We start from the raw sequence: 21,802 nt of genomic DNA, 5'->3' as shown, positions 1-21,802 counted from the left end.
ACTCACGTGATGTGATGTATTCCGGAGCCTTCCCGGGACTCAGCGGCACAGCTTCCTCGTAATAACCTTCTGGGAGGGACGTGGTGGGCAGAGGCGGCGGTCCGCTGTCAGGTGGCTGCAGGACACAGGGCACAGAACAGTGTCAGTGCCCTCCACCCACCCGCACCGTGCGGCAGACCCGCCCCGCTCCGCCCATCAAGGCGCTGGCAGAGACGGCACCACCCTCCCGAGAGCCTCCTCCCGGGGTCTCCGCCGTCCTGCCCTCCTCCCCAGCCCAGCACACACAACCCACCCACCCCCCGGCCTGCTGCAGCTCACAGATGGGCAGCACCTGCCCCCTGAGCTCCCAAAGGGTGCGCCCCTCTCCCCATGGACCCCCGGGAGAATGCACACTCACCCTCCCAGACCCCCCTCTCCAAGCTGAGATGGGTGCCCCCCTCTCTTCCTCCTCATGACCCTCCACACACCACCAACCCCCACATCTTTGAAGTCGAGTCGGGTCCGCGGCCCACGCCCTCCACGGGGGGCTCCAGGGTACAGCAGCTGTTGAGATGCTCCTGCCACCCCACCCCACGCTCGGCTCAGGACAGGCCTGAGAGGGGTGGCTGAACAGACGAATGGAACAGGGTCTGCCCGCAAGCCCACCTATGCCAGCAGGTGCCAGGACGCTGCACTGGCGCGAAGGCACACCCCAGAAAAACATGTCCCTAAACCACACCACCCGCGGTGTGAGCCTCGTAAGCGGGAGCTGTGATGAGGGGACTTGGTGAGGATGGGCCCCAGGCCTCTTACCGGAGCCCTTTAAAGGAGAATGAAATTCAGACAGACAGACAGACAAACAGCACCTCTGGGAGGCACGAGGCTGAATATCGATGGAGTCTGGACGAGAAGGGAGAGACCAGGAGACCCTGCCCTGTGCCTGGCCAAGGGACAAGCCGAGGCCCAGGGGTGGTGGACAGCCAGCCTCACAGCACCATTTTTCAGAAGAAAGGGTCGAGGACACTTGATTTGTGCTTTTTTTTAGCCTCAAAACTGTGAGCAAATAAATCCTCACTGTTTAACCCAACCCATTGCATGGTATTTGCTCAAGTAGCCTAGGAAACGCAAATAACTGAAACAAAAGAAAACAAAACAAAAGTAATTTAAAAAATCTCCTATCAACCACTCTCTAAAAAAGAAGCCGGAAATGACATTCTCTGGAGAAGAATTCTCCTCACTAAAGCAAGTCACATCACAACTGCTTGACAAATTCTGGGACAGGACTCTGGGTGGCAAAAACCAGGAGGCCGTCCTCGTCCCAGGGCCTAGCTAGCCTTGGAGACCCCGCTGAAGTCCCCTTCCTTTCCTACGCTCTCCCTGATAACTCCCTCTTCCTCCACGGCGAATCTGCAGGCCACCCTGATCACGCCACTGGCTGGTCCCTTCGCCAACCGAAAGGATGGAGGGGAAGAAGAACCAGCATTTCCCAAACGCCTGCTATTTGCCTGGCGCTATCACACTGGTTGCAGGTCACATCGATCAACCCAACAGGAATCCTTCAAGGCAGCTGTTGGATTACCTTACATTCACAAATATAAGACAGCCCACTCAGCATCAGACACCAGCAAGTGACAGAGTGGCAGGCCTCTCCACTTAGGAGCTTTTAACTGTTCCTATCCTCACTCTCTCTTCTCTCCTCTTCCCGTGTCACCCCCTCGCCCTGCCGTGCTCTCTAGGCAGCTCGGGAAGACACTGTCTCAGCATGGGGGCGAGCACAGGCTGCAAGAGAAGGACCTACCAAGTCAAGATTCCAAGTAGAACGGCGCTGCTATGAAATCAGAGGGTTTTTTCCTGTTTCTAAACTTTCTAGAGTGTGCAGCTCGGCCACCTTCCATGTAATCCGACTTCTGAGCCCGAGAAGGTGTCCACAAGTAAAAACTCCTAACGCTCATCCCACCAACCCCTTCCCTCGCCAGCGGAGGGAAGGTGATTTACTCAAGACTTCTGCACAAGGGGCCTTCCTGGACTAGAAAACAGTTGTCGTTCCTCTCCCACCCCCAGCTTGCTTCCCTAAGGAAATATCTCCAATTCCTTCACCCTCATCTCCCTGGGCTCATTTCCTGGGATTTCATCATTCTGCAGGACTGGACTGGACCCTGACCAGGTCTTTCATTTCTTCCTAAAGAGGATGGACCTGAAACAGAAACTGACCCACCCCTCTCGGCATCGGACGACATCCACACGGGGCCCAGGTCCACATCAGGCCCCCAGCCTGCGGGGTGCACAGAGGGGGAGAGCAGACTACAGGCTCTGGGGCGGGGGTGGAACTCTTGTTCATGGGCACAGAGTTTCCTTTTGGGGTGATGAGAGCAAGGGGAGGAATACATGGCGGCCGTAGCAGCCCAGTATTGTGCGTGTAACTGATACCAATGAATTATATACAATTGGAAGTGGTTAATACTGGACACTGAGTTGTGCTACAATAAAAGTTATCAGCAGGCAATTACTGGAGTGCGGTATCACAATAAAAAGTTAAAAAGGAAAAGGAAGATCTCTCTCATGCACTGCTTTGGGAACATAACTGTTTAATTCACTGAGTGCCTTTTATTCATGAAATGAACGGGGTTTCAATTTCCTTTTATATATTAAAGCAGTCAAATTATTCATATCCTGGGGAAGATTTAAGAATGTTTAAACCAAACAAATATTTATTAAACAGTAGAAGCCAGACTCCCTCTCCGAGTGCTGGGAGCAATGCACACACACGGCAGGCCAGCAGCTGGCTTCCTAACTGGGGGGACTGTCTGGACGGAGGCCTCAACCCTCCTGGCGGCACTGAATCCGACCTTCCGACCTACGCGCGTGGACCCAGTAATTCCACTTCCAGAACCGCAAGCCGAGAAGGCCAACTGGGCAGATGAGCAAAAATGTGTAAGAAAGTGCCATAAATGTTTCTTAGCAAAATCTAGAATGTTCTCAACATCTATCAAGAGAAGTGTGCTTAAATAAACCAATACATCCATATGCAGACACTTAAAAGGATGGTATATATCTATTGTCATTTAATGGGAAAATCTCTCCTAGATACTGTTGGAAAAAAAACAACCAGTTGTACCAGGAGCCCCTTTACATAAAATCTGTGTGTTTACACTTACATCTGTGCAAAGAGAAAAGGTCGTTCACCAAAAATGCTAATCGATGGTTGCTTGCGTTTTCTACATAGTACTTGCCATTTTTAAAAGTCAGAAAAAAATGAAACTGTTTTTCCTTGGCAGTAACACCCCTCAGAAGGGAACACCGCCCCGGCGAGCAGCAGCAGGACTGTCCCTCCAAAGGGCATCGAAGCACCCTTCCAAGCACTCTGTCCTTGAAATGCTGCCGCCGGGTTTCACACAGGGCAGCGGGCAAAGGGGGAAAGGCTGAGCGGAGATGACCACACTTACTGGGTACCACTGCTTTCCGAAGAAAAAGTTCTCTCAGATTCATTCAAAAGGTGAGAAGTCACTGAAATCACAATTAACAGGCATAAAACACCAGTACGGAGCAGGGAAAGCAGGTATCCAAAAAGCATCCTGCAAGGCCAAGGGATAGGCAGGAAACGAGGGCAAAAGGAGGAAGCGGCCGTGAGAGGCTCGGCACGCGGCAGGCCAGGGTCCAGCTGGGTCCCCCGGGCTGGGCAGCGCCACCCCCCGCTGCAAGGCCCAGTGTCCTCGTCCACGAAGAAGGGTGCTGGGCTGCAACCCCTGCTGTCAGGTGGCCGGGAGATCCCAAATCCAGTGTGCTTGAAAATGCGCTGGGCAAGAGGGAACAAAGCCAATCTTACTTCTTCCAAAATTCTAGTGAGAGCTGACCTTAGGTAAATGTCACTGTAACCCTGGCCAGAAGAGAACTCCAACCTACCTTACTACAAGGATGCTGCGTGCCGTCCCAGAAATACTGCCCTGGCCTGTGCCGCTCCCTTGGCATGAGGGACACGGCCTGGGCACAGAGCCCCAGGGCCACGCAGCCTTTGACACTTGGTGCCTCTCAACCCACAAAACCCGCGCTACACAGCACAGGGCCCAGGCGTGGCCACCGTCACCGAGACGGGACCCAAGCATGGCTGCTGTCACCTTTTTCCATAATTAAAAAGACATACAAAAAACTATGTTTTCCTCCAAGAATGACCAATCTTTTTTTTTTGCTTCTGCTTGTTCTAGGCATAAAAGAAACATACAGACATTTAAAAAAAAATAGCATGGCACGAGTCACTAGGTCACATTTAACCTCACTGAACAAATTCCCCCTCAAATCTATACATAGGTGAAAGTTACTTGATGTTTTAGTTTAGAAAATCCACCTTCCTTAAGGGGATGTAAACTCCTTTAAGACTCCACGTTTTATTACAGAAAACCAGTACCTACAGCTGCACAATAAATATAATCTACGCGCTTGGGTGGCTTGCAGTAGCAGCCATAATTTAATTCCCAACTTTTTGGAAGGAAAAGCCCATTGGTATTTGCCTTGGCTCTTTTAAGGAAAGGCCTCAGAGAGAAATTTTCTTTCCAACAACAACAATAATAATAATCTATTAATAATTCTTTTAAGCTAAAATAAAAATGATTGCAATTATTATGTTGTTGAAACAAAACTCATGAACCATGGTCTTATAAAATAACATTATTATTTTATTATGATTATTAATTATTAAAGCATTAGAATTATTTCAATAATATAATAATAACACGGACTATGTACTGTTGCCTACCACAAGCCAGACATCCTGGGGAAGGAGAGCAGCAGAGCTGCCCGAGCCAGCAACCCTCGCTGCCAATGCAAGTGGAGAAGCCTCTGCACCTCTGCATCCCCCCTCGTCCCTGGCCCCTGACCCTGCAGGTGGCCGAGCAGAGCTACGGGGGCAGGGAAGGGCCCAGCCAGCCAGCAAGGCTGCATGTGTCGTGTCACACGTGGCCTGAAGGGCTGCACCCACTGCCTCCTACAGAAGGCCTGGCACCAACGTCACCTCCTCCATCTTTAACATCAGCCCCTGGCCCCGCCGCTGCTCCCCACCATCTCCCCCTATTCCCAGCCCAGCTCACCACTTAGTCCTCTGTATCAGAAACACCAAAAAATCATGAGACCTGATTTTAGAGGAGAAAAAAAAATAAGCTGAGATTTGGAATCTAAGTGCTACCTATATGTATAGTGGTTCCGTCTGACTCTGTTTTTCTGGTTACAGTGACTAAAAACTGTATAGAGTAAAAGCCAAAAATATGTCCTCTGAAATAAGGGAATTGGGGTTCAGTTCTAGTCTGCCAACTATCAGCAAAGCCCTCTTCTGGCTGACGTACATCTGTCAGGAGCAAGCTAAGGCATTCGCCCCATAATCTAAATCCCCCACACCGCAGGTTATGCTCGGGAAGGGACACCAGCTGCCCGGGGAAACTGAGGACCCGAGTAAAGTAAATGTCAATGGATAATAACATTTTATAGCATCTACACTGCAAACATGGTCTCGATCCTAACGCCAAGAATTCTAAGTCCCCTTCTGAAAAAATGAAAGGTTCTCATCCAAACCGTACCCCACTCCCTTCTGACTGCTGCTTAACTTGCATCCACACAGCACGTGAGTAAATGAATGGTCCATGCACGCAGAATGAAAGCCGAGGCCATCAGCCTCTCCCCCAGCAGGAGGCAGGTGCCCAAAGGGAAGGCAAAAGCGGATGGGGTGCAAACAGGACGTATGTTTGGAGTGTGACCACAGAGCAGACTTCAGCTAAAGATGTCATTATAATCAGGTATGAGATGAAACTCCGAGATTCCCAAAAGACAAAGAGAAAAGGGGAACACGGTAATTCCCCTCCAGTAAAAGGATCCCATCTGATTTATGCTGGGGTTTGTATTTTAAATCTTGGGCTTTAGTCTCAACTCTGCAGCCAGTGAGACACCTAATGTTGCCCCGTAATCTCAAAGAGCCCCCACTTTCCTCATCTGCCAGGCAGAGATAAGGAGGTCAGTGAAAAGGTCTTCAGAAAGGATAAACGCAGTCAGCAGACGGGAGACCAGGCACCGTGTTATCAGCTGGCATGGAAAGGCACCACATTCACACCAGCTCTTCTCCATCCCTCTAACCACAGTGCAACCTGGTGCTGCTGAAGTGATTAAACAAAATTATTTCTAGAAAATGCCTTGATCGTGTTATCAGACATATAAGGTGCTTTGGCCCCAAGAGGTGTCTGTCTGCTTTGCTCTTTTTTCTTCTCAATCATAAAAATCTCAGATACTCCTTGAGCCAGTTTGAAAGGATTTATATACCCCAGAAAAGCCACATCCTAACCCTAATCCAATCTTGTAAGGTGGCTGCTTCCTTTAAACCCCACCCAGCTCTGCATATTGGGAACTGGACTAGGTTATCTACACAGGGACGGACACAGCCAAATGTGAGTACTGACTTTTGATTAGAGGGAGATGTGACTCCACCCATTCCAGGGGGGTCTTGACTAGTTCATTGGAATCTTTTAAAAGAGGAAACATTTTGCAGAGAGAGTCCCTTTAGAGTGACCAGAGCCATGAGGAGAGACCACACAGCCAGAGCCCTTTGGAAATGAAGCAGGAAAACACCCCTGGGGAGCTTCATGAAACAAGAAGCCTGGAGAGGAAGCTAGCAGACTCGCCATGTTCACCACGTGCCTTTCCAGGTGAGAGAGAAACCCTGAACTTCATCGGTCTTTCCTGAGTGAAGGTAACTTCTTGATGGTGTCTTAACTTGGACATTTTTATAGATTTGCTTTAACTGGGACATTTTCATGGCCTTAGAACTGTAAACTAGCAACTTATTAAATCTCCCTTTTTAAAAGCCATTCTGTCTCTGGTATACTGCATTCCGGCATCTAGCAAACTGGAACACTCCTGTTTTTTGATTCAAAGTTATTCTGAAACAGAAGTGGAAGGGAAGGAAATGAAACCCAAAGAGCGCTTGTCTGAATTAGCCCCCTTTGGTGAAACAGCTCTGCTGGACTTCGACACAGACGAAACCCATTTCTGAATGAGCCTGGCTGGCCTTTTCAAATGCTCTCTTAGCATTTGCTGCATTCTAAGGGCAATCAATTCGATAGATGCACCACTCCAGTGTGAAACAAAAACAGAGAACCTTTGACAAGCCCAGTTCTTCCCACAAACACTTTTATTAGCTATCCACATGTTGGCCTATTCTAGTCTTCCCATGAAATCAAAGGAGCCAAAGCTGTGTTCAACTTACCACATTCCATGCTCGTGATTTCACAGGGTTAGAAGCTCTAAATTACACCTAACACACGCCTATACTCTGCCCTGCACTCCAAAAGACACATGAGCTGTGCAGAAGGAATCGCCAATTCAGGAAGGGCACCAGAGCTGCTCGGCACATTCACCCTGAGAGTGTAGTAGTGACATCTGGATTTTCCCTTCATTTAAAAAGCTGACTTTCTGCATGCTTTCTGACCTTCATAGGCAGTCTCAGTATTTTCTATACATGTTGAAATGTCAGAAACAAAGAAGCATAAGCAATAAGCACCATCTTCAAAAGCAAAAATTTCAGAGCTAAAGTGTCACCAGTTGGCTAATGAAAACTGCATAAGAGCACGATGTTAGGCACCAAGGGGGTGATGCCTATTCCTTAGAGAATTCTAACACAAATAATAATGATAAAAGACAGCATTCAATTCAATGCATGCAATGAAAGAGATAAAAACAAAATGTTTTGACAGTGGTTCAAACCAGTAAGAAATCATCCTTGGGTGGAGTAGCACAAAGTAAACTGAAAAGAAAAAAACAAAAATCCTTTCAGTGATTACCACTGCTTTGAAGATACTTGGCAGGGCCCACAGCGCTTTCTAAACTTAATGCCTGCAGTCTTTCAGCCTTGTCCACCAATCACCTGCCTAACCCTACTACCAGTGACACAAAGGTGCCTGTGACACTCCTGGCACACCTGGCTACTTCTGGGCTTGGTGTCTGATGGCCCTTAAATGCTAAGCGGTCACAGCTAAGGAGCCCTCGGTGAATGTCTATAAAGGACCCGTGCTGCAGTTACACCTCCCTCTACCAAGAGTCAGCTGTGTTCCTCAAATTCTTATACTTACTACTATAAGTAGTTACTTATTTTATTAACTATTACATTAAAAATTAAAGACAAAAATGAGTGTAAAAGAAAAGCTGTAACCTTCTGAGAAGTTTTAGGCAGGTTCAGGCAAGACAAACAACCCAAAAAGGAGCCAAACGACCCAAAAAGGAGCTATGTGATTAGATGTGGGCAAGCCCACTGTAGAAGAACAGGCCACATTCCTAAAACTCGAGGAGTTCAAAACTCAGACTGCTTCACAAGCAATTCCTTCCACTGCATGGAAACACAAACTGGGAATTAATCACCACTTATCAGAGGGTACAGACTGTGCAGAACAGGCAAGCAGAATCCTGAGCAGCCCATACTCAGAGAGCTGGCCTTGGTCTTACAACAAAAACTTGGGAGTTTTATAGCAAGTGACAGTGGGGCTCAGATAATGGGGAAACATTGTCTTTCCACCAATACACTAGGCTTGAGCAGGGAGAAATCACCCATTGGTAAAGGTGCTCCTTGAAAACGATAGGCTTAAACTGAAAATGTGGAAAGCACATGTAAAAGTTCTCACTTAGCTGACCTTTCTGATTAATCTCCTCGCAGTTTCGACCACATCAGAGGGCAGGGACAGAGTAGAAGCTGAAGGAGACAGGAGCCAGGGAAGGAGGAAAGAGGAAAAGTGAATGAATGAATGGACAATGGATGTCGTTTAAGAGAGATCCACGGGTGGAAAGCATGGGCTGTTCTGTGAGAGCTCCCGGTGGACCTGAAGCTCGTTCGATGCCTCCCGTCAGGGACGTGGGCTCGGTAGGGCCCGCCGGGGTGGTGCTTTGTGCAGTCCAGGAGAAGAATCAGGGCAGATTCCAGCCACGGCCACTTTGCTGGCTGCTTCGAGGTATTTCCACGTTCACCCTCGTCTCTGAATACCTTTCCTAACTGAAATGGGGTGATGAAGCAGAAGACTCAAAACACTGAAGCATACTGTGGGGGGAGCTACAGGTTCCAGGCAAATTTAGAAAGAAAACAGAAGTCAATCTGAATAGAAAAGCCAGTTAATTGTTGAACAACTAGTTTCCCATCCGGTTCTTCATTGTTTAGATGAACAGCATGTATGAGTAAATAGGATTAAAATTGAGTTATATATACTGCAGGCTATAATTTTGCATGATATCTAAAGATAGTATATAAGACAACAAACAAACATGAAAAAGCTAATTGAGTCACAAGTGCTCATACAACAAACAGGATAAGAGTTTAGGTAAAATGGAAAACAACAAATAAAAAGAAGTTGAAAAAAAGTGGAAGGCAGAGTTATAACAGAGAAGATAGGGTTTAACAAATGAGTATGACCACTGAATCATATTGATATTTCTTACAGTCTCCGGTGCATTGGAGCAGATAGAAGGAAAAACCTAAAACTGTGGACCTGTAACCCATACCAAACTCTGAATTCTGTTCTATAACGAATTGTTGCAGCATACTTTGAAATTTATTGCTTTTTTTGTATATATGTTATTTTTCACAATTAAAAAAAGTAAAAATGCATAATTCATAACGTTAAAAATAAAAGGAAAAAGCATATAAAAACATCTCTTCACTGTGGTCTCAGGCAGGTAAAGACTGAACATGCAGGTCACCCACGTGAGCCCCACATGCAATTTTAATTTTTCTAGTAGCCACATTTAAAAAGTAAAAAGAAACAGGTGAAATTGACGTTACCATGTTCAAACTCAAAATGTCCAAAATATTATCATTTGACATGTTATCAGTGTAAAAATTACTAAACAGATAGTTTGCACTCTTCATGCATATGAGTTCTTCAAAACCCAGTGAGCATCTTAACTTAGGGCACTTTCCATCGGAAATAAGCACACCAAGCAAGCACTCAACGGCCACCCACCCTGCAGGCCACTACCATGGACGAAACAGGTGCTGGGCAGAGAACACAAGAAAATGTGCCTAGAGGATTCCAGCGCTCTCCGGGGAATAAGGGAGTATAGATGGTTTCACTGATTTCTTTAGTTTTAGTTTTTTCTCATATTTTCTACAGAAATCTTGTTAGAAATGTGGCATCTAAGGTGCCATCCAGACATCAAGAATCAGAACCTGCATTTTAAGAAGGTTCCCAGGTGATCTGCTTGAAAGTTTGGGAAGGACTGCCCTAAATATTAATAGCTAGCACTTACATAGGGCTTAATAGATGCAAGGGCCTGTTTTAAGCATTTGAGATATATTAAGTCTTTTAATTGTCACAGTAATCCTACTAAATAGGTACTATGAGTATCTCCTTTTTTAGAGATGAGGGATCTGAGGCACAGAGAAGTTGAGTAGTTTGCCCAAGATCACACAGTTGGCAGGTAGCAGAGCTGGGCCAAGAGTGCAGGCTGCATGGCTGGAGGGCCTGCCCACTGCCCCTGCCATGTCCGTGGCTCCTATGAACAGCTCTCGGTTCCTAGCACAGGCCTCTCTCATCTGGGAGCCACACGACCTTCGGCCTGGCTGCCACCAGCTCCTCAACCAGTGTTGTCGAGAAAAGGCTGGACTATAATCGAAGCAGAGGCTACAACTTTTGCCTGTCCTACTTACCAAATTTAACTTGAGCAAGCCACATAGCTTTCTTTTCTGGAAAATGGACATACATGCTACTCACATAAGAAGAGGTGTTGAGGAGCTTTTTTGAAGCCAAATTATGAGGATTAAATGAAATTATAAGTGAAGAAGTAATCGGCATAAGGTGTGATGTGTGGCGTGGAGTCAGAACGTGGTCATCTCCTCCCATCTCCCCGCATGACAGTCGTTGCCTGGGCACAGCCAGGAGGTGGGCAGACACACCTGGGTGGACATCGTCCTGCCTGCAAGCCACCTGCATGCTGGGGGAGAGGGAACTAGGAGATTCATGTGGGAAAGAGAACTGCCATGTAACTGATTATGCCCTAAATTTGAATGAAAACCTAATTTATCCGAATAAGGAAATTTACAAAACAAAAAAATGCAGATAGAGTGGGATGGTGCAACAGTGATGGCATGTTTGGGTATTCCCAGGCTGGAAAAATGGCAAAAGGATCACAGCATTTTTTTTTTAAATATAAAATCAAATCAAATGCACATTTCTGAAATATGTATTTTCCTCTTTGAACAAAATGGATGTTTAATCCCAGAAGAAGCATAAGAACTAATAGTAAAGGTTCACACAAAGGTATTCAAATTCAGAGTTGACTCAGGAAGAGGGTCAAGTCTCCAGGCTCTATCTTCATTATCCTTTGATTTCTCTCTCTTTTTTTTTTTATCTGACTTCAGAACAGATTTCTGCGGCTGCTGAAAAGGACGGTTCAGCATACCGATTCCCAAGGAGCGACTATCAGCACATTCTGCGACCCTAAAAGAACACCCAGAAGAGTGCCTGCAGCGACCAGAAGCTCCCTTCTCCCTGATGGCCTGGGCTGGGGTCACCCACCAACCCAGAATCAGCAATTCATGCAACCCCGGGGGCCCGTGCTGGAGGCGCAGGGGTCACTCACCAGCCACGGCTGCGGGATCTCAGGCAGGGGCATCTGCGGTGGGGCTGGCAGGCTGCTGGCGGGCTCTTGCTTCGAAGCATGATCCTTCACTTCAAAACCTGAGAGATTAACCAAGACCACAGAACCAGGTGAGGAGCGGGGTGCCACTAGCAGCCGCCACTTTCTGAGCCCTGGGCTGGACCCTTTGCAAATTCCTATTTTCTCTAATCTTGTGCAACAACCCCGCAAGGGAGGTGTAATCAGTCTACAGCTAGGGAACTAATCAAACAGGAAGAGCTAGGAGCATGCTTGCTGGGTGACAAGGGCTGATATATATCAGTGCCTAAGGGGTGTGAGCTCACAAGTCAAGAAATGTATGCAGAGCTAACCATCAGGAAATGCAGTGGGTACCAGGCCCTAAAGGTAGGAATGAGCTTCAAATGGAAACAGTACTACTTATGTGCCAGCAGCTCACCTGGAAAGACCTCTAAACATAATTCTTCAGCAATGAGCACCTCTAAAGGGGTCGTGCACTAAGCTGGAGGCTGGGAAGGAGACATGCAAAGACCCATCCCTGCCCTCCAGGAGCTGCAATGGGGACAGGAGTTTGGGCAGAGAACTGGAAAACAATAAAAAAGAAAAAATAGCAGGATAAAGAGCAAATGGAGACTACCACTAACAAATACAATAATCAAAATTGAGAGATCACTGGATGGGTTTACAGCAAAGTTAAATAGCTGAAGAAAGAGTTAGTGAGTTGGAAATTATCAGAAGATACATGCAGGGTGAAGTATGGAGACACAGAAGTCTGAACCCTATAAAGCGAATGAGGAGAGGAAGGGAATGCTGGGAGGACAAACACTGTGCTAGGCTCAGACCACTATTTGGAATGGCTGCAGAGGAGGGCGGACGCAGATGAGAACAGGTGAAAAAGAAACACCACTTCTATCAAAGCAAACATAAAAAATAACAGTCCATGTTGGTTGAGTGCTTACTATGTGCCATGTACTTTTAAACTATTTTACATCCTCGCCACATCCCTATGATATAGCTACTCCTGTGAGCTCTTGTTTCTAGATAGGACAACTAAAGCATAAAAAGATTAAGTAATCTGTGCACAGTCACACACCTGGTAAAGAGCAGAGCCAGGACTCAAAGCCAGTTTGACGTGGGAGCGCACGCTCGTAAATGCACATGACAAAAGGCCTGAGGAGGCAGGATTTTCATCCACAGACCAAAGATTCAGAGCATAAAAGTAACAATATTATTTCAAAATCAAACTCTTCATTTTTCTTCCAAAACCTGACCTTGTCTGTGTGCTCCCATCTCAGCAACTGGTCCACCATCCATGCAGGCCCTTGCACTGCCCACTTGGAATTTACTACCAAATCCTTCAATCCCTCCTCCTGACTGACAACGTAAGCTTTCTAAAATGCAAATCTGTGTAATACATGGCTTAAAATGCCTCAATGGCCCCTATAAATTCAGAACTCTTTACAGAATCCTTCAAAACCTAAACTTGGCTTAGGCAAATGCTGCCAGGAACCGCACTTCTGAACATGCAAGGACAGCCATCCCTGTGGTTCCAAAACTAGAAAATGGTAGAAAGATACAAAAGTTGGTGAATTGTACACATTGTATGAATAATCTTATGGTATATGAATTATCTCCATAAAGCAGTTTTTTTAAAACATTCCCTACATGTCCATCTGGCCATCCCTAACCGGGCCTGGAAGACACTCACATCCTATCCTGCCACCTGCCCCCAGCCCTCCACCACTCTTGCCCTCCACTAACTTGGGTTGGGGTCTCGTTGCTGGGCTCCCACAGCACCTGCTGCTGTCTCTGTAGCACTCAGCGTGCTCCATTATCACCTGCCTTTCCACCAGGGGCACTAACACAGCAGGCCAAGGCTGCTTTCTCCCAAGGTGGGCCCTGGCTGGCTCAGAACCTGGACTCAGAAGAACCCCACCCCGTTCCCAAACTGGTAAGGGGCCCCCTGGGCCTACACAGTGCTCCCAAGGGGTGGCTTCTGCTGTGCACCTGCCCTCCTTCCAGGAGTGCGGCGTTGTGGCACATGCCAGGCAGAGGCGTCTACGTGTCCGGTGCCCAGTAAAGACCGGGGCTCTGAGCATCTAAGGAATGACCCAGGGCACAAACACCACACCAGGGGCTGCCCTTCTGTGCGGGGGAGGGAGAGAGCAGAGGGAGCAGGCACACGCATTCTCCCAGACCCCGCTGTGGTTTCTCCCTTATGACCCAGCTGTGCAGCCGCACCACAGGGCTGTGATAAATCCTGCCTGTGTCACGTAGATGCTGAGACTCTGAGTCCTTTGAGGGAATCTCTGAAAGCGGGGACAGTACCTGGCTCATACAACAGGCCTGCAATGAAAGCCTGATGAATCAGTAAGTTAGCAGATTAATAAGCAAATGACTATGTTCTAGGAAACGGGTGGAATTAAGGGTGGTCCGTAGCCGAGAAGGATGCAGGAAGACGGCGCAGGTATGATGCGCTCACCTCTGGACGACTGCACTCTCAGCAGAATGTTGGTTATGACGGCCTTTTTCTCCCTGACAGTGGAGGTCAGATATTCATGGTCCAGGAGTTCGAGAAAAAGACGAAGTTCGACTATTAACTCTTCCATTGCTGAAACAAAGGCAGGGGAAAGGTATAATGAGACCCATTGATACAGAAATGTCAAAATATGACTAAGCTTTAGTCAAAGCATGTCATTTTTGGCTCAATTGATGAGTGTAGTATTGCAACCCAAAAAGCAGGCTCCCTGAAACCAAGTCAACCAGAAGACTGATGCATCCCCTTCTAGACAAATGCCTCTTCGCTTTTGCTTTGAGGCAGCAAAATTCGGCTGTGAGAGGCTCCAAAGCCAACTGAGGAGGCATGACCTGCAGACTGGGCGTCATCATTGGGTGTCAGCTGCATGCAAATCTGTTTCAATCACAAGGAGAATCCGGGAGCTTACAGCCCTAACGGTGCTCTGATAACCATAGGACGTGATGTCAGAAACTCAACTACATGCTGCTGCAGGGCCGCCCCAGGCCCAGGGTGCTGGTGCTACGGTTCCTGGGTTACAAAAGAGCTGGACAGAGGCGAGTGGAGCCCCAGCCCCGGTGCTGACTTGCACTGTGCCTTCTCCTCCTAGCATTTTGGCAGCCGTTTCCTCTGGCAGCCACGAGAATAAAATATGTGGCCTCCAAGTCCTTTCCGGGAGTCCATCAGGTCAAAACTATTCTCATAATAAAACCAACACATTATTCACCTTTTCTGCACTAATGGTGCAAAGGCAATGGGGGAAGGTACCAACCCCCTCATGAGAATCAAAGAGGGGGCACCAAGTTACCCCATCGGTATGGCACTCTGTGCATGCCCCACAGTTTTTCTATAAAAGCCACTTCCCTGGAGAATTGGTGAACATTAGGACTTTTACTAGATCTGGGCCCTTGAGTACCGATCTTTTCCACATCCTCTGGATGAAATGGGGCGTAGGCAGGAAGCATTTCTTCTGGAGTCTGAAGTCTGACTGTCGTCCAGAGAAAAGACACTGGGGCGGCTGTTTGGGTTGAGAGCTAAATGAAGCACCACCTTTCCTTCAAATAACAAACAACACACTACAGCTATTCAGACCTGAGCGTTTGGCAGGCATCGTCTCAGAGATGAACTACAGAGCTTATCACTTTTCCAGGAAAACAACTCACAGATCTACTGCCAATGACAAAACGGGAGGTTCCGAGTGAAAATCAGAATTTTGGAAACCTGGTGTCCTCCCAACACTGTGAGCTGACAGCTTCCCAAGGCTCAACAACTTTTCTAATGAGATCAGGAGGGGTATTAATCAGCAGGATTTTGTGATGTTGCAGAACGTAACGTATCAAGAATTGGCAGATCTGTAGAATTCAGTAAACCAGTTATAAAATACATATTACCAAATCATACATGATAAAGGGCCACATAAAGTACAAAATAAGCTAACAGCGTGAGAAATGTTCTTTGATACAGGCCCAGACCCCACACTGTATTAACCTGAGGAAGCTACCAGGTGTGAGTCCTGCTGTAACTCAAAGAAGAGCAGCCGTATTATTTGAAAAGGCTATTCAAAGGCTCTTCTCTTTTCCATCTGCATGGCTGTGGGAGGTCAGATTTCCTTCAACCAAAACAACATCCCACAACAGCCGAATGCAGAAGCAGACATGAAAATCCAGTTCACTTCCTTCCTATGAAGCTGGCCACTAAAGAGACTGGCAGGAACATGAAACAATGCCATTATTCTCAATTCTTTGGTAAATTTAGTAAATTTTTTATAGATATGTATTACTTAAATGAAGTAATGGGTTTACTATTGATACTTTTTAATAAATTAATAAATATCTTTAAGTTCCCATCTTTAATTTCTAATATGATGAATATCTATATTTACAAATAAAAGCTCTTTAGGGTCTTCAGTATGTATTTTCAGACCAAAAAATCTGTGTGATTACACCGGGAACCACTGAATGTTTACTTAGGATGGATTGTGTGGTATATGAATAAAACTGTTTAAAAATAAACAGAAAGATACAAGTGCTGGAGAAGATGTGGAGAGAGAGGTACCCCGTCACTGTCAGTAGAAGAGGAGACCGGGGCAGCCCCTCTGGAGGGCGGTGGGGTGGCTCCACGGAAGGCTAAGGACAGGTGGCCATGTGACCCTGCAACCCCGTTATTAGGTATATACTTACTTGGGAGGAGGGGAAGCAGGGACATGGATGGATGTTTGCACAGTGGTACCCACGGTGGCAGTGTTCATGAGCTGCGGTGGACGGAGGTGGTCTAAGGGCACAGTGACTGAGGAACGGAAGGGGGAACGGTGGTGTGCACGTACAGTGCAATACTGAGGGGCCGCAGGAAGGAATGCAGCTGAGGCATGCAGCTAGGGGGATGAAGCTTGTGGACAGTATGTGGAGTGAAATAAGCCAGAAATGAAAAGACAGACAGAATAATGCCTCGCTAACATGGACTGACTATAATACACAAACTCTGAGAACTGAATTTCAGGGGGAAAGGCCTATTGCAAAGGTTCCTAGATTGTAAACTCTTACAGCAGTCACATTTATTCCCGAGTTGTTACTCTCACTTCTAAATTCTGAGATTCTGAGCTCTTTATGCATAGCCTGGTCGTTTCCTGGAACTTCGGGTATCCGTGTGACATCTGAAATTAGAGCTAGAGTTCTGCAGCTCTGAAAGGCAGCAATAAACCATACAGCAGCTGCTGCAAACACTGAAAAAGCAAGCAACACTTCAATTAGAGATGCGAATAAAGGTGATCCAGGTAGGACTAAGGTAAAGCAGACTAAAGGTTAAAGGATGGTATTTACTGTATTGTGTGAAACTTCAACTTCAATATGAGACCAAAGGAAGAGATTTCTTTTGGGTACAAAATTTATATTTTTAGTAGCACACTATCTAATTTGTATGGTCAGTTTATTAGAACACCATAATTACATGGAGTTTTGAATAGGGAATGAGATCTTATTGGTTTGTACAGGTTAGCGTGATGCCCCGATACAACCCAGCATAACTTGCACAGCATATAAAAAGTATTTGCAAGTTCCCTGGAGTGACTGGGAAAAAATGTGGAAATAATGAACTTCCCCATCTAGGGAATTCCTGATATTCTCACAAGCAGTGGAGATAACTAATTTAAAAGACCGAGCCCTCAATCTTGGGGTTTGCCCTTAGGAAACTACTCCTAAGCAAAGAAGAAGCTAAGCCTACTTATAACTATGCCTAAGCGTCACCCCAGAGAACCTCTTTTGTTGCTCAGATGCGGTCTCTCTAAGCCAACTCGGCAGGTGAGCTCACTGCCCTCCCCCCACGTGGGACATGACTCCCACGGGTGTAAATCTCCCTGGCAACATGGGACAGAATTCCCAGCATGGGTGTGACCCAGCATTGTGGGATTGAGAAAGGCTTCTAGACCAAAATATGGAAGAGAGAAATGAAACAAAATCAAGTTTCAGGCTGAGAGATTTCAAACAGTTGAGAGGTCATTCTGGAGATTATTCTTATGTGTTAATATAGATACCCCTTTTTAGTTTATGGTGTACTGGAGTGGCTAGAGGGAAATGCCTGAAACTGCTGAGCTGGGTTCCAGTAGCCTTGATTCTTAAAGATGACTGTATAACAATACAGATTTTGCAATGTGATCACGTGATTATGAAAATCTTATGACCGACACTCCCTTTATCCTGTGTATGGACAGATGAGTAAGAAAAAAGAGACAAAAAAATAAAGAAATAATAGCAGTGGTAAGGGGTATGGATTTGGGGTGTTCTTTTTTACTTTTATTTTTATTCTTTTTATTATTTTTGAGCAATGAAAATACTCAAAAATCAATTGTGATGATGAGCGTGCAACAATACGATACTGTGAACCACCAATTCTTAAAGTTAGATACTTTATATGGCATGTGAGTATATTTCAATAAAATTGCATTAAAAAAGAAAAGAGTTATGGTAAGATACGAACAAGATAATAAATATCAGAGTCATCTGCAAACCATGCACACACACAGAAAGGATGGGCTGCTAAAAGTTACAAGCAAAAATGTTTAAACTGTCTATGTGCAACCCTTTAGTACCCCAAACTGGACATTCTCCATCTTCCTGCATCTATTCTCCTTGCCAAACCTGCCTCTCCGGCTTGGGTGTCTGCGGTCACTGCGTATGGGTGGCCGGTGGAGGGACGTGAGAGGGGAAAGCAGCTCGGCAGGGCCAGATTAGACGAGAGGGTGCAAGATGGCTGAAACTAAGGCACAAATAGCGGTGGCGTTATCAGCCTGAAGGGGAAATGGGAACGAAGAGGGACCCAACTTTTCTAAATCTTTAAACTCAAGAGGTGGTGGCTGGCCTCTTGCAGACAAAACTTCCCCCCCCAACCAAGCTTTAGGAGCCCCTAAAGTGTGCTGGCTGCCGTGTCACCCTAAAGCCCGCATTACACCTACAAGCCAATACTTCATGCTTAACAGGGATTAGTCAGGGGAACAAAAGACCCCACACTGTATTAACCTGAGGAAGCTACCTGTATCCGTCCCTGTGCAATCTTTGTTAAACATTCTTTTGCACACAATGTCCATGAAATTGCCAGATCCTTTTCCCACAACACTTACACAAAAGCAAAAGAAAAAAGAGAATCCCTGAACCTCACTTTAGGCTATATGCTGCTTGATAGATTTACTTTAAGAGGAGGAAATCTACAGCTATAAATCTTTTTTTTCTTTCAAATACTTTTATTGACAAATCTTCACACATACACTTATAGCTATAAATCTTTAAGGAGACATCCGATGAATACGACTGCCCCGAACTCCCCTCAAGAGAGAGCCCCGTCCACCGCCATTTGAGCCATGCTATTACAGGAGAGCTTTAAGAGAATTGCCTAAAGCATCTGCAGTATACCAGCCACCTGCCCACGACAGCTTTTGTCTCTCAGGCCACTCTGGGGCTGCCTCCTGCATGTATTAGTTACTAAAGGAAAGGATCTTTCTCTCTCTCTTTTCAAAGAATAATTATGTGGATTTTGAACATGCAACCTTTTCTGCCCAAATATATCGATCCAGAAATTGAAGAAAAATAATGTTTTCTCATATATATACAATGAACAGAATTTTCAATCCTCTAATTCGTGACTTCTCTTGGTGTGCCAGCCTATACCTTCTCCTTGGTTTAGTTTTCCTCTCCTATAATGCTCTGAATTGCTAACCTTAGTAACACACGAGCCGTGACCAGAACTCACTCTCGCATCCGTGTGCTGTATGCGACTATAAGACTCCCGAGATACCCTCTGCACTGGTGTAGGGGAATGCTAATGCAATATTACCCGGAGTGAACTCTGGACTTTATTGTTGAATGCAATTCCATTAGATTTCCTTTTATAACCTGTGAAAAAGTGGAGTACTGTTTTTAACAGTTGTTAATCAGTTTTTGTATATGAAAGATAGTAAAATTTATTTCTTAAAAAAAAAAAAAGCCTGGCCCTCTTGCTTCTAGGACTTGACTGTCTGGCAGGAGCTTACCAGGGCCCTGCCTGGGCATCTCCCCCAGCTCCTCTTGGAAACCTGAGGTCCGTGACAACATTCCCGTGGGAACTGCCCCACCCCCGCCAGGACCTGGAGCCCACGGCCATGGTCCTCTTCTCGGGGCACAGCGCCCTCGGCCTCAGGGGCAGACACTGCAGGCCCCCACTCCTAGGCTCGGGCCACCCGAACCCAAGCTGGGGCACTCAGATCTCTTTCCCACGTGTTTTTCCTGGGGATTAAGAAATACTAGCCAGGTGGGACGGCCCCTTGAACTGAAGACACATAACGCAGAGCTTCAGAACACCTGTGTTCAATCATGTCCATTCCAAATGACGAAAGCCATTTGACAGGGGATGAGAGAATGACATCGACACCAGAAGAATCAGAGGTGGAAGGCCACGTGACGAGAAGGTCAGCCAGTCAGTCAGTCAGGGACGGGAGTCCTGGAGACCTGCCAGGTCGCGTTTCCGGCTCCCCTGCAGCCAGGCTGCACTGGCATCCCACAAGACATCTCCGCATCCTTCTAATAAATTCCCACTTCATTGCTTTTTTCCTATAAATAAAGCACTTAAGTAAGTGTGCTAAAGCAGAAAGTGGTAATATATAACTCAAGTTTGCAGGATTCCAGAAAGCATGAGAAACCAACATTTTCCCTTCTGCCCTGCAGAGCTCAGATATCAGTCTCTGCTACCGGCTGTGAGCCCAGGTGTCTGTCTATAAGGCAGGCAGTGATTCCAACTCGATGTCCCCAGACTGGTTCTCAGAGTGACCATGTCCATAAGCCACCCGTTTCTCCATGTGCCACCTGCTCTCCGCATGCCACCCATACAGATGGCCAGAGAGTCACAGCAGGTCAGGGTGGCACAGCAGGCCAGGGTGGCATGAGAGGTCAGGGTGGAACAGCAGGCCAGGGTGGCACAGCACCTGATAAAAAGCGCCAGACCCAGACGCAGGGTGACCTGCTGCTCAGCCTCGGCACCAAACCGTCCCCTTCACCCCAACAGCAGCAAGGGCAGAAGTCCTAAGTCCTTCCTACAGTCTCGGAGGACACGAAGCCAGTTTGTAAACAAAGAATAACCTCAATTATGCTACAAGAAAAATGCCAACTATAACTGCCTCTAAGAAAGTAGAATAAACCACCACATCATTTCCTGCTTCTTTCTCAGGAGAGGCAAAGGATGGATCACACGCTGACACTGTTCAGTTTCTCACGGACCGCAGGCTTTGCGGATGTTGCAACACCCATTTTCTTCTGTCTGCAAACATTAATGAGGTGTGACATGTATATTACTATTTGCGTTCTGAATCAGTCTGGGTACAGCCAAAACCGTGGCTGGTGGTCCCATTACTTATTTTACATTCTTATCAGAATGTAAAACCGGCACAGAAACGCCTAGAAACTGGGCCTGGTGAAAACAATATCTGTTTTTTTCTCCTAATTCCCGCTGCCCTGCACTCTTCCTGTCCTTTCCGTACCACCAACTCCCAAACCAGCTGCAACCGACCCGCCTCCACTCAGCCGTCCATGATGGGCTTCTCCTCTCCAGCCACCGCCGACTGCTCCACCCAGAACCACCTCCCTGGCTCCCTTCCCAGCCCCAGAACTCTGCCAAGGGGAGCTCACAGCCCACCCCTTGGGGAAGACCCCCGATCATTCCACCCCTGGTGGTCCCTCCTTCCCAATCGCCTGTCCACGCCATCCCCTGGCTCGCAGCTCCTCTCCCCATCCACACCCCAGACTCTGGAGTCACACGAACCTGGACGCAACCCTCAGTGCTGCCTCTTCCGTGGTGGGCCTGGGTGGGGCATGTCCCTAAAGTCATCTCATCCTTAAAATGAGACCAGCCGATGTCTCCCTGTATGCGCGAGTTAAGTGTGCGGCCAAGTGCTGAGTAGATGGTAGCCGTTACCATCACTACCATTTGTTCGCTCATCAGTAAGTCCTTTAAGACTTGAGATCCATGAAGGAGTAAGTGAACGCCACCCAAAGAAATCTTACCTTCTAAAACCATGAGGTCCTAAGTCCCTCAGCCCACAAAGAAACGTCGTGAAAGACTATTCTGTACAACTCCATGCAAATAATTCTGAAACCAGACAAAATGAATAATTTCACAGAAAAAAATAAAATTTACCAACTTGTTTTAGGAAGCACACACACACCAATTTTCACAGAAGTAGAGAAA

General features: G+C 46.8%; 1 protein-coding gene across 14 annotated transcripts in view; it reads right to left on the bottom strand.

The window, feature by feature from the left end:
* AFAP1 (actin filament associated protein 1) overlaps window positions 1-21,802 on the bottom strand; it is a 198,263-nt gene that overhangs the window by 106,456 nt on the left and 70,005 nt on the right. For 8 of the 14 annotated variants that reach the window (XM_077136319.1, XM_077136320.1, XM_077136331.1 and 5 more), the window contains exons 3-6: window positions 16,677-16,820; window positions 14,069-14,197; window positions 11,572-11,669; window positions 7-115 (exon numbers count right to left, since the gene is read on the bottom strand). In XM_077136319.1, the coding sequence (XP_076992434.1) occupies window positions 7-115; window positions 11,572-11,669; window positions 14,069-14,197; window positions 16,677-16,820 (480 nt within the window). Of the gene's footprint in view, window positions 1-6; window positions 116-11,571; window positions 11,670-14,068; window positions 14,198-15,017; window positions 15,831-16,641; window positions 16,821-21,376; window positions 21,601-21,802 lie in introns of those variants that run through there. The other 6 variants (XM_077136322.1, XM_077136330.1, XM_077136321.1 and 3 more) reach the window with 4 other exon arrangements.

Source organism: Tamandua tetradactyla, chromosome 19, assembly GCF_023851605.1.
Source record: "Tamandua tetradactyla isolate mTamTet1 chromosome 19, mTamTet1.pri, whole genome shotgun sequence".
Taxonomy (NCBI): domain Eukaryota; kingdom Metazoa; phylum Chordata; class Mammalia; order Pilosa; family Myrmecophagidae; genus Tamandua; species Tamandua tetradactyla.
The sequence above is the reverse complement of the archived record's forward strand: the minus strand, read 5'-3'. Positions and strand labels throughout refer to the sequence as shown.